Here is a 16,878-nt window from a genome sequence, read left to right as displayed (position 1 = left end):
GTTAACACCCAGCTTTTGTTTTCTTGAGACAAGGTCTATGTAGCCCAGGCTGGACTAAAACTTGCAGGCCTGTAATACCTGCACTCAGAAGGTTGAAGCAGAAGGTTGAGGCAGGGAGTTCAAGGACAGCTTGAGCTACACAGCCAGACCTATCTCAAAAGTCAATCAGCTTGGCGTGGTGGCACACACCTGTAATCCTAGCACTCAGCCGAACTCACTCATTTTAAAGAAAAACAGAAGCATTTGTTTCTGAACAGTAAAGCATGAATGATTAAATGTTTTTTCAAAACAGGCTCTCAGAGCCAGGCATGGTGGTACATGCCTGTAATCCCAGCACTCAGGAGGCTGAAGCAGGAGGATCATTGCGAGTTCGAGGCCTGGCCTGAGCTCAAGGCCAGCTTGAACTGCATAGTGAGATCCTGTCTCAAAAAAAGACAAAAACAAAACAAAAGAAAAACAAGACAGGGGGCTGGGGATTTAGCTCAGCGGCATAAGCGCTTGCCTGGCAAGCCTGAGGTCATGAGTTTGATTCCCAGTACCTAAAAAGAAAAAAAAAAAGCATGACATATTCAACGATATATTTGCAGGGCATGGTGGTGCACGCTTGTAATCCCAGCACTTGGGAGGCTGAGGCAGGAGGATAGTTGCAGGTTCGAGATCAGCCTTGGCTACACAGTGAGCTCAAGGCCAGCCTGAACTACACAGCGAGACTCTGTCTCAAAAAGACAAAAAAAACAAAACAAAAAACAAAAAAACAAGACAGGGTCTCACTATGTGTGATTCATCCTTTTAACTCACTGTGTAGTTCAGGATGGCCTTGAACTGGTGGCAATCCTCCTGCCTCAGCCTCCCAAGTGCTGGGATTACAAGTGTGCACAACCATACCTGGTTAAGTTTGAATTTTTTAAATGGCAAAAAAAAAGCAAAACATAAACATAAAATTTTAAAAGGGCTGGGGGTGTAGCTCAGTGGCAGAGTACTTGCCTAGTATATTCAAGGCTCTAGGTTCAATCCCTATTACCAATTTTTAAAAATCTAAACACAGCAGGCCAGGTGGCATATGCCTTAGTCCCAAGGTAGAAGGATCAGCTCAAGGCTAGCCTGGGCAACATACAGAGATCGAGTCTTAAAATGAAATTTACAAAAGCTGGAGGTGTAGCTTACTGGTAGAGCACTTGCCTATCATGCAGAAGGTCCTGTATTGAATGCCGTGCTGCCCAAAAAAACCAAAACCCCAAAAAGTCATGCCAGGCCTGATGTCACACACCTGTAACCCCAGCACTCAGGAAGCTGAGACAGGAGGATCGCTGAGTTCATGAAGAAACATGTACTGCTGGAGGGAACATAAACTGGAAAAGCCATTGGGACTAGCATGGAGGTTCTTCAAAATGTGTAACTACTGCTAGTCATTTACACGTCTGTAGTTCTAACTACTTAAGTCTTTGTTTTTTTTTGTTGTTTTTTTTTTTTTTTGGTCTGTTTGAGACAGGGTCTTGCCATGCAGTTCAGGCTGGGCTTGAGCTCACTTTGTAGCCCAGGCTGGTCTTGAACTTGCAATGATCCTCCTGCCTCAGCCTCCTGAGTGCTGGGAATACAGGTGTGTGCCACCACGCCTGGCTAGTTCTACCTACTTAGGAAGCTGAAGCAAAAGGACCATTTGCAAAAAAATCACTCTTCCCAGGAGAAAAAGAAAACAAAACATTCCCAGATGCCACCAAAAAAAAAGGACCACTTGAGCTCAGGAGTTCAGGACCACAGCCTGATCCTATCTTACCCTCTCACAACAAAAAGTATAGTTACTATAGGGTCCAGCAACTCCATTTAAGGACTAACTCCAAAGTATACAGAAGGGCTGAGTGGTGGCAGTTCAAGACCAGCCTGGGCTAGAAAGTGAGGTCAAGGCCAGCCTGAACTGCATAGTGAGACCCTGTCTCAAACAGACAAAAAAAAAAAAGGAAATCAGTATCTCAGAGGTATCTACCCATTTTCAATGCACTATTCACAAACACCAAGACATAAAAAAAGGATCTGGGCATGTTACTACAGACTGTAATCTCAGCACTGTGGGAGCTGAAGCAGGATTACAAATTAAATCCCAGCCTGGGCAATGTAGTGACTTAATGAGAACCTGTTTTAAAATAAAAAACAGGCGACGGGGACTATAGCTCAGTGACATAGGGCCTACCTGGCAAGTGTGAGGTCCTGAGTTTGATTCCTGGTACCAAAAACAAAATAAAAAAATAAGTAACATTTTAAAAAAGGGGAGGGTTGGGATTGTGGCTCATTGTGAAGACCCTGAGTTCAATATCCAGTGTCCTCCCTATATGAAAGCAAAACTAGGTCACATTTAAAAAAAACTAGAATGTTTAGAGGAATGGCTGAATGCGGTACATTTTTTTTTTTTTTGGGAGACAGGGTCTCATGATGTAGTTCAGGCTGGCCTCAAACTCAGTGATCCTGCTGCCTCAGCCTCCTGAGTGCTGGGATTACAGGCATGTGTCACCACACCTGATCTCATATTGTCTTAAAAGTGTGCCATGCAGAATATGCATGAACCTGGAATATATCAAGTAAAATAAAGCAGTCACACCAAGACAAATACTATGTACTTTCATCTGTCCAATCCAAAAATTTTAGCTGGGTGTGGTGGCACATGCTTGTAACCTCAACACTCAAGATGCTGAAGCAAGAGGATCCCAAGTTTGAGGTCAATCTTGGCTATATCGTGAGTTCAAGGCCAGCCCAAGCTATAAGAAACTGCCTCAAAAAATGAAAACAGTACCACAGCAATCAGCAGAGGCTGATGAGTTGGGTAAATGGTCAAAGATACAAACTTTAAAGAGGAACAAGCTCTAGGGAGCAAACAGTCACGGTGACTAAAGTTGACACTGTACTGCACACTGTAAGATCTGCACAGTAGATAATGAGCATTCCCACCACAGATACAAAAGGAAGCATGTATACTGTTTTTGTCAGCCATACTTTGAGAGTGTAAAATTTACAATATAGCCGGGTGTGGTGGCACATGCACTTGGGAGGCTGAGGCAGGAGGATCACTGTGAGTTTGAGACCAGCCTGAGCTATACAGTGAGTTCAAGACCAACCTAAGCTACACAGTAAGACCCTAAGGGAAAGAAAAAAAAATCTCAAATCACATACAGACCACACAAACAGCAAGTACAGGGAACGAGGCATTTATTCATTTTACAAAGTGAGTGTTCATAGCCATGATTGGAAATTTCTTCCTTATCTGATGAACTATCAAGGAAAAAGGGGTGTGCTTGGTGATCAACAGGTGAGCAAGCTTTCTCCAGCAGGTACATTCTCTAAGTTTTTTGTTCCTGCTAAATCTCCTAGAAGACATGGTACAGAAAATCATGACAAATTATCTGTTAGTAAGCCAACTAGCAAAATCCTGTTTTGTGCTGTGTACTTTGTATGGCATGGAGCACAAATACATACCCAAGGCAGCCAAATCCCATGAACTCTAGGTTGTACCACGGGAGACTGACGTTGCAACCCTTGCCTCTATAGCCCTCTGCTACTCAGCTCACTCACTCCGTTAGTACACTTCTCAGAGCTGGGGGTTACTATGTCCAGACAGAACCTTAGTGCTACAGCACTGGAGGTAGAGTGCTTGTCCTTTTTTTTTTTTTTTTTTGGAACTGGGAATCAAACTCAGGACCTTGTGCTTGTGAGGCAGGCACTTGTGCCACTGAGCTATATCCCCAGCCCTGCCTCAGCCTCTTCAGTGCTGGCATTACAGGTACGGCACCACACATGGTGCAGAGTGCTTGTCTGTCACGTTAGGCTCGTGTTTGATCACTAGCACCAAGAGCTTTTTAAGGCAAAATGGGATGCTCAATTTTTACTTTATAATGCAAGGATTATGTTGATTCTCCAGCCTTTGGTGTAACATGAAAACATGTATCACAAAAATTGGGGGCTGGTGATCAAACTCAAAAGCAGTGTTATTATTTAACTTAGCATGTACTAACTAAGGTCTTGGGTGTGACTCCCTCAGACCCTTGCAAGCCAAGTGTATTTAAAATGTTTATTCTAAATGCCAGAAAGGCCAGGGATATAGCTCAGTGGCACAGCACCTGCCTGGCAAGCACAAGGTCGTGAGTTCGATTCCCCGTACCAAAAAAATGAACAAAAAAGCAAAAACAAAAAACCAGAATGCCATGAACTGTTTCCAGTACTATGGAAGCTGCAGGGTCAAGCATGGCAACCCATGTTTACAATCCCATACTTAGGAGGCTGAGGCAGGAGGATTGCCACAAGTTCAAGGCCAGTCTGAACTACATAGTGGGACTCAACTCAAAAAAAGATTCCCCTCAACACAGCAGGCTCTAAGGCAGTTTCTCATAACCCAACACTAATAACATTTCCTAGGCGAGTTGTAAGTGTAGCCAGTCAGAAGCAGGTGATGGTCGCAAAGAGCCTCAGCTAGTTGGGGAAGGAGAAAGGAATGCAGCTGGGCAGGGAGCAGCAGGTTTCAGGACAAGCAGGTTTGACTGCAGAAATACACTCTACTGTCATGTTTTATAGACAAGGTACTTGCGGCAATTCACTTAATCATGTTTTAGTTTTCTACATTCTCCAAATCCATGTTGGCAAGAGGTTAGGGGAAGCATCACAGACCTGGCCTGTTCTGAACATCCTGCATTTGATATCCCTGACTCTTCTGTAATGGGTGGTATTTCCACTTCATGAAACAGTACAAATTAAGATGAAGTACAGTAGGGTCTGAAAAGTGATTTCCATGAGGTGGGGCTTGGGATCTGAAAGCTCACCTGTAGTTTATTCTGGAGATCAAAGGGACAAAGGAGAGGGTGGACATTTACAGTGTTTGGTAGGGGGACTCAGCTTGCTGGTAAACTCCTTGCCCACAATGTACAAAGTCCTGGGCTTGACCCCTGGCACCTACAGAAATTTTCCATAGGCTTTTTAAATACAGACAAGACTTAGGGCTGAAAATGACTTTGCAGGCCTTGGAATGTTTTCACGGTACCTTTCCATGTCTGAGGCTTCTTGGGAATCAATCCTATTCCCTTGTGGGATGTTAGCTAAGCCACAGCAGACCAACAAGCACTTTAAAATAAAACTGCCATGGGCCTCCTAGGCCTTTTCCTTCGAACCAAAAAAAGGTAGATTGGGCCCCCCATGGCTGAACTGCATATTTATCCACTGACATCCAGAAAGCCAAGCCAGTTGGAGACTGTTACAGGGGTGCATGAAGCTATCTGGGTCTTTATTGATCCCACTTGAAGGATTTTTTGTTGCAGGGTTGATAATGGGATGCTACCATAGGTGACACAGAGCAGGAGGAACACTTGTCCTGAGACAGGACAGGATGCCCCACCACCTACAAAGGATCCTCCCATCAGCTCCCAAGACCTTAGCTTCCAAAACGCTCCCAAGTCTGCGTCTCCATCAACCCGCCAGAGAAAATTCACGACCGTCCAGGTGGGAGAAAGAAGGGTCCTTAGGGACTGTTAGCTGGGGGACCCAGGAAGAGGTCTCTAACACCTCAACTCACAATATAAGCTAGCAGGCCCCATGAATGAGGGAGTTTGGCTGACAGCATTCTGGAACTTGCTACCTGGTATTACTGTAGACTTAACAGATTTTTTTTAGGAACTAGGGGGAAAATAACACCCATGCCACCTTAATACAGCCAGCCAGTGGAACCATGATAAAAAGAGTCAGAAGTGGGAAACCCAAGGACAGTTAAAACATGAAAAAAATCGGACTACCAAGGGCCATCATCATCTTAGCACCCAAGAACCACTACTGTGACAAATACCTGTGAGCTCTACCAGCTGTCCTCAGTGACCTTGTGTGCCTACTCAGTTCACCTAACCTTAGCAGCAAATGCAAAGTGCCCACAGAGGTTAAATGACTCATCAAAGGTCAACCAGCTGTGAGGTAGCAAAGCCTGTATCTGAATCCAGTCCTGAGGTATTTTTTGGAGACAGGGTCTTCCTATGCAGCATGGTCTGGCCTGGAACTTGTGATCCTATTGGCTCAGCCTTCCATGTACTGGAGTCTAAGCTCTTAGAACCTGCTGTTCAAACCAGGTTTGCCATGTCTCACACAAATATGAACTCAGTATCCAACTCCTATCACTTCAGGGGAGGAAATTGGTGTTATTCTATTTATGACAGGGTATATCTAGAGCACATGTCCTGGGAATAGGTGCTTCCATTCCCAAAGCAATCATTGGTGGGGGGGGGGCAGGGTTTGAGACAAGGTCTCACTATGCAGCCCAGGCTAGCCTGGGACTCATGGTGATCCTGTCCCAGCCTCCCAAATGCTGGGACTGCAGGTATGCACCACCGTGTCCAGCTTTTTAAGAACAATCTTGTTATAAGGATGTTCATGTAAAACTCAGGGTCGGGAAGAGTCAGACCCAAGCAAACACTGATAATGGGACTGAGAAACCACATTGGGAAACCTACTTCCAGACCTAAGATAACTTTAACTGCACCCATTACACTTCAGGCCTCAACATACACGCAAACCAATCCCAAACATGAGGCGCCCACCCCTCTCAAGTCCTTGCCCCAGTCCTCCACTAAATATTCTCCAAGTCTTCCTTCCTCTTGACCTGCCTCTACTTAAGAATTTATGAACTGTGGTAAAGAAGAAACATTATCAGTATCAACATGTTCAGGTTTCATCTTTTTAATCAGCTCTGAAGGACATCCTAAACACTACATGAGACACGAAAGAATATTTTTTTCTTCCAGTATTTAAAAAAAATGACATTCATAAACATTTTTAAGAAGCTTTGATAATCATGATGGATCTTCAATAAAAAACTGCCCTAGGCAATCATATTCTTGATACAGAGGTGCTTACAGGTACATTTAAAAAATTCTCTAGTCATGACTAAGAATTGTGCACATTTTAAAAAGAACCCCAGATACATGTTGATTGAAAAAAAAAAATCAGTCTGGCAATTTTTTTTTTTATTTTTGCCAGACACAACAATCCTGAGAGTCCAACCTAAAAACTTTATACAGGAAAAATCCCCATACTCTACAAATGTCCCAGAAGTTTGTTTTTAAATGGGGGAAAACTAAAGAATTAAAGAGCTTTCTAAAAGGTCTTTAACAAGAGGAAATTAAAGAATTAAAGAGCTTTCTAAAAGATCTTTAACAAGATACCTTGGGAGCTCAATTAAAAAATAGGTAATATACTAAACAAATTTCAGCGCAGCTTCAAAAATCTTTATACAGTGATTTGGAAGGACGATCCTGGATGAGAAGTGTTATTCCTTGTGCATCTGAGAACAGTAAGAAGGGGTAAATTGTGATGTCAGGAAGAAACGGGTTGAGAACATTTTCACCTCCCAGAATAGACAAAGATGCTGAGGGCTGACTAACGCAAGTATCTCTTCATCTGCAAAGAGTAGGCAATCGTAAGAGATGGGTTTTTTTTTTTGGTTTTTCTCCAGTACTGGGAACCGAACTCACGACCTTGCGCTTGCCAGGCAGGCGCTTTGCCGCTGAGCTAAATCCCCAGCCCCAGAGATGGGTTTTCAGACCACCCCCCGCCACGCAGACTAACCCTGACATGCACCTAAGAGCAAGGGCAGCCTGGGAGTGATTTGGTGGGTGAGTGGTGAGGTATGTCAAAGTGGCAGAATGCTGAACAATCCAGCAAGAAGACAAGCAGAGGAACACAGCAGGGTCCAACGGGCAGAGGTATGCAGTGCCAATATTCAGGTATCACTTACTTCATGTCTACAAGCCTCTCAGTTGTCATAATTGTCTCTGTAATTCCCTCCTGAGTAGCGATCATAACCACCCTGGCTTCTGGGGAAAAACACAACTGTTTGACAAGAATGCATTCTAGACTACCGATAACACCGAAACCACACGCACATTTTAGTCTGTACCATAATGTGGACTTAACACGTATAAAGCAGGACATATGAAACACAATCAGGCAGCAAACAAATCAAGCCACATTTCATATTAAGACAAGAGAAAACACCCAATGTAGTAAGACCAACACACATATATCACCATGTCTGTTTATGTGGCCACACAATTACTACAGTACAAAGTAAGTTTCATACTCAGTTACCCACCTGCCACTATAGTCTCTGGAGCGCCCATATCCATATCCATATCCTCCAGGTCGACTGTCATACCTGCCACTTCCATAGCCCTGGTCCCCACCACCTAAAACAGACAGAAATGATTAACTGACAGTTATCCAGGCACAGGCCACTAAGGGATGGCCCCCCGTCCACCTCACGAACAACCTTACCTCTGCACTTACCTCTAGAGTAGCTGCGACCACGTCCATGGGCCCCAAAAGCACCTCCTCCTCTGGTGCCCCGGGCAGATTTGCCTGCATGGTCCACACGGATCTGGCGACCATCCAGGGACTAGGTATGGGAAGGGAGACACAAGGAAGGTGGGTTGGCAGTCAGTCAAGGTAATGGTGAGGGAAGAGCGGGCATGGGCAGGTGGGTAAGAGCCCAGAAATTCCTGCTGGACACCAGATTCTGGGTGCCATGTTCCAGAACAAGCTCCTCTCACCAAAACGGCTTCATCAGGAGCATCAGAATCCCACAGAATGTCCTGAATCCACCATGTTTCCCCTTGCTACTACTTACATCTTGACTGAACTCAGGCCGAGTTCTCCTCCCCACTCCTCTAAGCTGCACGACTATTAGGGCTAGACAGACACCTCTCTTGGTTTGAGGCTTCAGAGTCCATCCCAGAAGACTCACGAGGTCCTCTCCGGGCCAGGCCCACAGGTCTGCAGACTCTACTACCTAAGCCCAGGGCAGGTCAACCATCCACAGGTGGCTTCTCGGCCTCATGCAGGACCAGTCGTCGCCTCCCAGGCAGCCCGGCTCTGTCTGCCGTTGCCCTCCACCCCCTAGAACAGAAGGCAGTCACGCTCCTGTGAGTGGGCACTGCGGGGCTTCATGGCCACGCTGCCCCTAGCAGACACAGAGGGAAAAACAAAGAATGGAGAAAGTGGCAGATGTAGACAGGGGCCCTCCGCAGGTAGGAGACCTCACCTCTCCATTCATGGCTCTCATGGCATCTGAGGCGTGCTCTGGATTGGTAAAGGTGATGAAGCCAAAACCCCGGGATCGCTGAGTTTCCCGGTCCTTGACAACAACCACTAGAAGAAAAGGAAATGTGGATTAGGCAGCATCTAAAGGTATGTGGCGGCAAGGACGAGTCTGAAAAGGAAGCTGACAGTGAATGGCCTCCCTCTCACTAACCCTGTGTCCTACTGCGTTCCTGAGACCATGTCTTGCCCCAGCCGGCCTGGAGTTTGCTGTGGTCATCCTGCCTCAGTCTCCCCGTGTGCTGGGATTACAGCCAGGCACTACGGTGCCCAGCTTTTTAAAGGAGAACTTTAAGGCTCTAAATGCTGACTATTCTCCCGATGTTCCACGAAATGCAAATGTCTCAACGCTGCTCTCACCCCCGCCTCCGCCCAAGGGTCTGGCCCACGTCTCACCCTCAGAAATAGGCCCGAAGCTGCTGAAGTGGTCTTCCAGCGCCTGCTCGTCGGTATTGAAGTTGAGCCCGCCGACGAAGAGCTTCCCTTCTTCAGAAGACATGGCAGTGACTTCGAATCCTGCTTCACAAAAGGATGGGAAAAGCTTAAGGTAGGGGAGAGAGGAGAAGTTGTAACAATCTATAAGTCAAGCGACTCGGGAGAAACGCTGAAAAGGCGGGAATCTGCCGTGCTGGCCCACCGCGGTCGCCATTTGACTGCAGCTGCCGCGCATGCTCACAACGTCCTCTGCGACCACGCCCGTCATTTTGTACCGCCGCGCAGGCCCAGAACAGCCTTGCGGGTTCTCCGCGCTCCCAGAACAAAATGGAGGCGATCACGTGGGGAAAGGGGCAGCGGGTCTCCGCCGTCGCGTGGTTACTGCCACCGGCGATGCCACCGGGCCCTCCTAGCATTACTCGCCCTCAGGCACTGCGCGCCGGCTTCCCACCAACCGAGAAATGTAATCTCTGAGAACCAGATCTCCGCTTCCGGAACGCCCAAGCCTACGTGTCGGGAGCCGCTACTCCCCTACTCAGGTCTCCCGCTCTGGCTGGCAGGGGGCACGTGAAACGAGAAGCTGCCCCGCAGGATGTATGTGTCACTTACCTGGGAATTAGAAAGTAATACAGCACAGACGGCAACCTCTGAAGAACAAGGAGAACAGGGAAGCTCACGCGCGGGAAGGCGCCTGATAAAGCCTACGTAGCAAATACGTCACGGAACGTCCCCCAGCGCATGTTGGCGTGTGTGCTCATTGGCTGAAGTCGGAAGGGGCGGGGCTACGGGAGAGGAAGCGACGGCAGAGCGGAGGGAGCAAAACCGTCGCGCGCGCTTCCGGGAATACAGGTTGACCTTTTGCGATTGGTGTATCCTAACGTTAGCATCTGCTCGCCAGCCGAGCCGTCTTCGTTTCTTCTGCACGCGACCAGTTTAGCTCACATATCCCTTTCCGTCCCTGATGACATCCTCACCTTCCTTGACGTCATTTTCCCCATTGGATCTGAGTTCCTTCTCATTACAGCTGTAGGTCCCTGTCAACATAATCACTGTCTTCTGATGTGAGGTTCCCTTACCTCCTCGTTCTCTAACTTCGTACCACTCAAGGGTCGGACGTTTTATTCCCTAGTGTCCCAGAAGTTATCGCCTTTCACAGTCCTGGCCGTCAGACTCCACATTTTCTCACTACCTGACCCTAACCTCTTTACTTCCTCCTCTGTGTCCGTCTCGCCACCTGTCAATGGGACTTTTCCCCCCTCATGTCATCCTTTTTACCTCTGACTTCAGCTTTCATCCTTATCTGACTGCCCCACTAAGCCAGTCTCCTGATTTTCCCATCAGTAGATTACCTTCGATGCCCTTTGCAAATCGGGATGTATCCTGTTTCCAAGGATTTTTCTGTCACTCAGGAGAGTTGAGGCTTTCATCCACAGAGTGGACTTTCATAATACACATTGAAGTCTAGAGTAAAAGTACTGCCGGGTGTGGTGGCTCACGTCTGTAACCCTAACACTCAGGAGGCTGAGGCAGGAGGATCGCTGTAAGTTCAAGGTCAGCCGGAACTGCATAGGGAGACCCTGTCTGAAAAAAAAGGCTAAAGAATTAAATAAATAAAGTAAAAGTCCTGTGAGCCCACTGCCAACAATTTAGTCTTTTCCAGCCTTCAGTATCTGAGCTGCCTTCACAGAGAATGGATTTGGCACATTTACCATTTCTGAGTGCCCCACCAATGAAGAATGAATTCCTTTGTGCTAAGAAACTATTTATGAATTTGTCTTGCCTCCTAAGGTCCTGCCCCCATCCTCCTGCCACCAACACAAATTACACCTGTTAACCTTCAGAGTGCAGTGTGCTAGTCATCTATATTCCTATTGGGCCGATTCCCGTAGATCTCTTGTTGATTTTCAGAGATTCCTCACATAGTCTAATTATTAATCTTGTAAGTGTTGCAAATTGTAAACCCACCCTCCCACTCCAGCTTAGAGTGTTATTAAGTTTGTAAGTAGTATTTTTATTTAACTAAGGACCTTTACTTTTGATGTAATCACACTTGGGAAGTTGTGGCAGGAGGATCACTGTGAGTTCAAGGCCAGCCTGGACCACACAGTGAGACCCTGTCTCAAAAACAAGATGTAATTCGGGGCTGGGGATTTAGCTCAGCAGCACAGTGCCTGCCTGGCAAGTGCAAGGTCATGAATTTGATTCCCGGTACTGGAAAAAGAAACAAAAAACAAACAAACAAAAAAGATAAATTTATGGGCTGGGGATCTAGCTCAGTGGCATAAGCACCTGCCTGGCAAGCACAAGGTCATGAGGTCGATCCCCGGTACCGTAAAAAAAAAGAAAAAAAAATTATTTTCTCCTGATGCTCTGTGCTCCTAAAGAAATCCCTCTCCCAGGTCACAGAGATGTTCTACAGTTTCTTCTGGTAACTTTACAGTTGTGTACTTCTTGTTTTGCCCTACTAGGAATTGAACCCAGGGCCTTTGCATTGAGTTACGTTCCCTGCCCACTCCATTTGGTGGTATCGGTGATTGAACCCAGGGCCTTCGCACTAAGCTGCATCCCCAGTCCTTTATTTATTTTTTATTTTGAGACAGGGTCTTAGTCACTAAGTTGCCAGGCTGGGCTTGAACTTGAGATCCTCCTGCCTCAACTTCCCAAAGCTGGAATTACAGGCGTGTGCTACCATGCCTTGCTTATAGTTAGGACTGGGGCTGTACTCAGTGGTAGAGCACTTGACCTAGTATAGACAAGGCCCTGAGACAGATCAAGACTAATATTAGTTCTTTTCTTAAATCATGAAGGCCTTGAGGAGTGATAGTGTGTTGGGCTGGAGATGTAGCTCAGTGGGAGAGCACTTGCCTAGCGTGGGGGAGACCCTGTGTTTGATCCTCAGTAGAAGAAGAAAAGTGGAGGATAAGGGAGAAAGGAAGAAGGAGGAGAACAAAAGTAGGAAGAGCTAGTGTGTCACTTTTTTTTGTCTTTTGAGATAGGATCTCACTATGTGGCTCAGGACTTGAACTTGCAGTGATATCCCGAGCACTGGGATTACTGGAGTGCACAACCACAAACAGCTCATAGTGTGTCGCTGCTTTCTTCTTCTTCTTCTTCTTCTTTTTTTTTATATATATATATATTTTTGAGACAGGGTCTGGCTATGCAGTTCAGGCTGGCCTTGAACTCACTTTATAGCCCAGGCTGGCCTTGAGCACACAGCAATCCTCCTGCCTCAGCCTCCTGAGTGCTGGGATTACAGGCGTGCACCACCACACCCGGCTGTCATTACTTTCCAGTGCCATAAAAGGCACCTGTGCTTCCTGTTTCACACGGATTGCTCACCATAGAACGTTAGCTGATCTGTCATGAGCAGTCTTAGAGCGGGTTCTCTAGAATCCTGTCTCAAGGCCTTTTGCCAACAGCCCTGTGAGCAAGGTTTGTTACAAATGTACCCAAGCCTTCAGAAACGTTATTAGACACTCTGAGACAGAAACATCCAAGAGATAAGTCACTCCCTGAATCCTGACTCTCCAAAACCATGGGAGATACTGCTTATTGTTTTAACCCTGTAAGTTTTTGGGGTAATGAAAATCTTCCCAGCAAAGATATGTCTTTTTTTTTTTTTGGAGATAGGGACTCACTATGTAGCTTAGGCTGGCAGTCTTCCTGCCTCAGCTTCCCAAATATTGGCAATACTGGCATGTGCTACCATGCCTGGTGATCATCTATTTGTATTAGTTTATTTATTTATTTTTATCTATCTATCTATCTATCTATCTATCTATCTATCATCTATCTATCTATCATTATTTTGAGACAGGGTTTCACTAAGTCAGTAAGTTGCCCAGGCTGCAGGGTGAAATTCCAATCTTGTTGCTTCAGTCTCCCAGGGTACCAGGATTACAGGTGTGGGCCACCATGCCTAGCATACTTTTTTTCTTAGTAGAGGTCTTTTGTATTGGTTAAATTTTTAAAATGAGTTTTATTTATTTTATTTTTGGTACTGGGAGTAGAACTCAGGACCTTGCACTTGCAGGCAGGTGCCGTGCTGCTGAGCTCTCTCCCTGGCCCTGTATTGGTTATATTGATTCCTAGTTACTCCAGTTCCTTACTAGGTACTGCTAGTATAGAGAAAAGCTTTAATTTGTATAGGTTGACTTTATATCTGGAAGCCTTGCTGAACTCTTGTTCTTCCTGTTAGTTTTTCTCTAATCATTTCCAAATGTGGTTTAACAATAATTTCCATAGCGTACACCTCATTTTTTCCTTCCTACTAGCAATGGACAGTTTCATATTAAGAGTAGTGTTGCCTTCCACTCTCGATCCCTGGCTCAGCCCCTTTTCCCTCCTTCCCCCTAAAGGATTTGGCAATAATTAATTTTTTTTCTATTTCCAGTCTTCTAAAATAGGCACAGATTTGCTTACAAGAAAGCTAATTTTTTTAAAAGCATACAAAAGTTGAGCACAAACAGTAAGATTCAATCCAGCCATGCAGAGGAATGAAGGGTAATAGATACTGCACGGGTGCCTTCATCAGAAAACCGACCACCCAAGGTGACTACCTGGAGTCCTCACACTCGAAAGCAACAACTGCTTTGTGCACCAACTCACAGTAGAATTTCTTTCTTTTTGTCTTTTTTGAGACAGGGTCTCGCTATGCAGTTTAGGCTGGCCTTGAGCTCACTTTGTAGCCCAGTCTGGGTTCGAATTCCTAGTTCGAATTCTATTCCTGGAATAGAAAAAAAAATAATTTGTAGCCCAGTCTGGGTTCGAATTTGAATTCCTAGTGATCTTCCTGCCTCAGCCTCCTGAGGGCTGGGATTACAGGCGTGTGCCACCACGCCTGGCTTCTATCTATTACTTATATAGTTAAATGGTCTTTATAGACAATCTGTACCCATGAAATTAGACATATTCTACAATAGTAAAATTATAAGACCACAACATTTCTTTTGGGCAAATCCCTTAATGTAGTGATTTTAATATCAATGTTCTTAAAAAAAAATTGTTCTTTTTTTCCCAATGTTCTTCATTCTTTGAAATATAAAGTATTTTAACTGAATTAAGGTTATACATTTTTAAATACTACATACATCATGACTAGTATATTAAAATTATTTATACTATTTATATCTAGTATCCAAAGAAAATTTACTACCAAATTCTTACAGCAGATATTTGTCTGCCATGCTTATTAATTGATCCCGTAGGTATAATTATAGATCATGATTTTAGTGTCTATGCTTTCACTTCACTAGTCAGGAATGCAGCATGTACAGAACAAATAAACAAGGGGTGCAGCCACTGAAGGACCGTGGCTGCTCCTCAAGTTAGCTGTCACAAGCTGGGATTCAAATCCCCACCATGTGAGCAAAGTTGTACCCAATTCCTCATCAAAGCGTGCTGGTGGAGGGTGTCACATGCCTTCCAGTGTAGACCCACAATCCAATGGCTAGCTGATGAGACAGCGGCGGAGGTGGAAGAAAAACCTTTAGAAATTCTGCTGAGAATTATGCCCCCCTTTCCCCTACCACTCGTTTCTCCAGCTGAGAGTAGCCATGAGCAGCCGTGAGCTTGGGTTGTTTAAAAAGGAACTCCTTGCGGGTGTATATTTTTCTGGCCAACTTGGCCAATTCCTTTTTTGTTTGTTTGTTTTTTTCTGGTACCGGGAATCGAACTCACGACTTTGTGCTTGCCAGGCAGGCGCTGTGCCCCTGAGCTAAATCCCCAGCCCTCAAATTCATATTTCTTTTTTTTTGTTTGTTTGTTTTTGGTTTTTTTCAACTTGGCCAATTCCAATCTGAGTTTTTCCTCAAGATACTTTCAACTTCTCTCAATATAATCCTCCCCGGGCTGAGAGCTGTTTCTTTCTCCAATGCTATGTGCATCTGTTTCAGAAGCTCTATTAGTATCTTGTGTCTGGAGCCAGGTGGGCTGTCACAGTGAAAACTCCTGGAGCTATACCATCCAGACTCCTGCTGGGCATGTAGCAGTGTTTTTTCCATGTCACTGTTATAAATAAAAACTGACAGGGCCGGGGATATAGCTGAGCAGTGCAGTGCCTGCCTGGTAAGCGCAAGGCCCTGAGTTCGATTCCTGGTACCTGCCCCCACAAAAAATCTGACCTGCCTCAGCCTTCTGCATGCCATGGTAAGGAGTGCACCCCATGCTCTAGGTATATAGTTCTCTCTCCTTATTTTCTTTTGATACAGGGTCTTGCCATGTAGTTCAGGGTGTCCTGGAACTCACTGTATAGCCCAGGCTGGCCTCGAACTCATGGCAACCCTCTTGCCTCACTTCCTGAGTGCTGGGATTACAGTCGTGTACCACCACACCTGCCTTTTTAAAAATAACATAGCTTTTAAAAATAACATCATAAACATACTATTATCAAATATTCTTCTGCTTTAAGATAATCATATGATTTTATCCATTATGTGGCAAAAAATTTTTTTGGCAATTACTGGGAGTCAAATTAGGGGATAGCACTTTAGGCAAGTGCTCTGGATAAATTATATTCAATAATATTTTCTCTTTCTTCATTTTTTTTGTCTTTTTGAGACAGGGTCTTGCTATGCAGTTCAGGCTGGTTTTGAACTCACTTTGTAGCCCAGGCTGGTCTCGAACTCGCAACAATCCTCCTGCCTCAGCCTCCCGAGTGCTGGGATTACAGGCGTGCACCACCATGCCCAGCCTTCCTTCCTTTTTTTTTCTTTTTTGGACAGGAACTTGCTATGTAGTTCAAGCTGGCCTCAAGCTCAGTGATCCTCCTGCCTCAGCCTCTGGAGTGCTCAGATTACAGGCATATGCTGCCACATCCGGTAATTTTCTCATTAGGATCATGTTTCCATTCCTGAGATAAAGACTATTATTTGTTCTGAAATAATATACTGTTGTAGCTGGACTTGATGGTGCATGCTTGTAATCCTAGGAATCTAAAAACTAAAGCAGGAAGATCTCTGAGTTTGAGGCCAGCTTGGACTACATAGCAAGGCTATAGCCATACCACCCTGAACACGCCTGATCTTGTCTGAAATAGTGAAACCCTGTCTCCAAAAACCAAACAAACAAGAAAAGAGAATTAAAGAAAAAATTAAAAAAACACCAAAAAACCTGCACTAAATAAAGAAGGATTTTTTATTTTTATTTTTTTTTTTATCTTTTTTTAAGACAGGGTTTCACTATGCAGTTCAGACTGGCCTTGAGCTCACTTTGTAGCCCAGGCTGGTCTCGAACTCACAATGATCCTCCTGCCTCAGCCTCCCGAGTGCTGGGATTACAGGCGTGCGCCACCATGCCCAGCTATTTATTTTTATTTTTTTTGTCTTTTTG

General features: G+C 45.2%; 1 protein-coding gene across 3 annotated transcripts; it reads right to left on the bottom strand.

The window, feature by feature from the left end:
• Positions 1–3,178: 3,178 nt before the first annotated feature.
• On the bottom strand, positions 3,179–10,275 carry Rbm3 (RNA binding motif (RNP1, RRM) protein 3). Of its 3 annotated transcripts, none has more exons than XM_005411267.2 (7): positions 10,156–10,265; positions 9,508–9,627; positions 9,056–9,162; positions 8,302–8,410; positions 8,108–8,201; positions 7,751–7,829; positions 3,179–3,353 (listed from the first exon to the last, which is right to left on the bottom strand). In XM_005411267.2, the coding sequence occupies exons 2-6, from the start codon at positions 9,608–9,610 to the stop codon at positions 7,769–7,771; spliced, it is 474 nt and encodes a 157-aa protein (XP_005411324.1). In that variant the 5' UTR covers positions 9,611–9,627; positions 10,156–10,265; the 3' UTR covers positions 3,179–3,353; positions 7,751–7,768. The 3 variants fall into 3 exon arrangements, with proteins under 3 accessions (XP_005411324.1, XP_005411322.1, XP_005411323.1); XM_005411265.2 differs by lacking the exon at positions 3,179–3,353 and adding an exon at positions 6,678–7,297 and having other exon boundaries at positions 10,156–10,275; XM_005411266.2 differs by lacking the exon at positions 3,179–3,353 and adding an exon at positions 6,678–7,297 and having other exon boundaries at positions 9,508–9,630; positions 10,156–10,264.
• Between the last annotated feature and the right edge of the window lie 6,603 nt (positions 10,276–16,878).

Source organism: Chinchilla lanigera, unplaced genomic scaffold, assembly GCF_000276665.1.
Source record: "Chinchilla lanigera isolate Chin_1 unplaced genomic scaffold, ChiLan1.0 scaffold00142, whole genome shotgun sequence".
NCBI lineage: Eukaryota > Metazoa > Chordata > Mammalia > Rodentia > Chinchillidae > Chinchilla > Chinchilla lanigera.
Note: the sequence above shows the minus strand (reverse complement) of the source record. Positions and strands in the feature narration are given on the sequence as shown.

Coding starts and splice junctions, on each gene's coding strand:
- Rbm3 (XM_005411265.2), bottom strand. CDS start 9,610: ATGTCTTCTGAAGAAGGGAAGCTCTTCGTCGGCGGGCTCAACTTCAAT. Junction 9,163..9,507: donor CTTCGGGCCTATTTCTGAGG/GTGAGACGTGGG, acceptor CTTTTCTTCTAG/TGGTTGTTGTCAAGGACCGG. Junction 8,411..9,055: donor TGAGAGCCATGAATGGAGAG/GTGAGGTCTCCT, acceptor TCCCATACCTAG/TCCCTGGATGGTCGCCAGAT.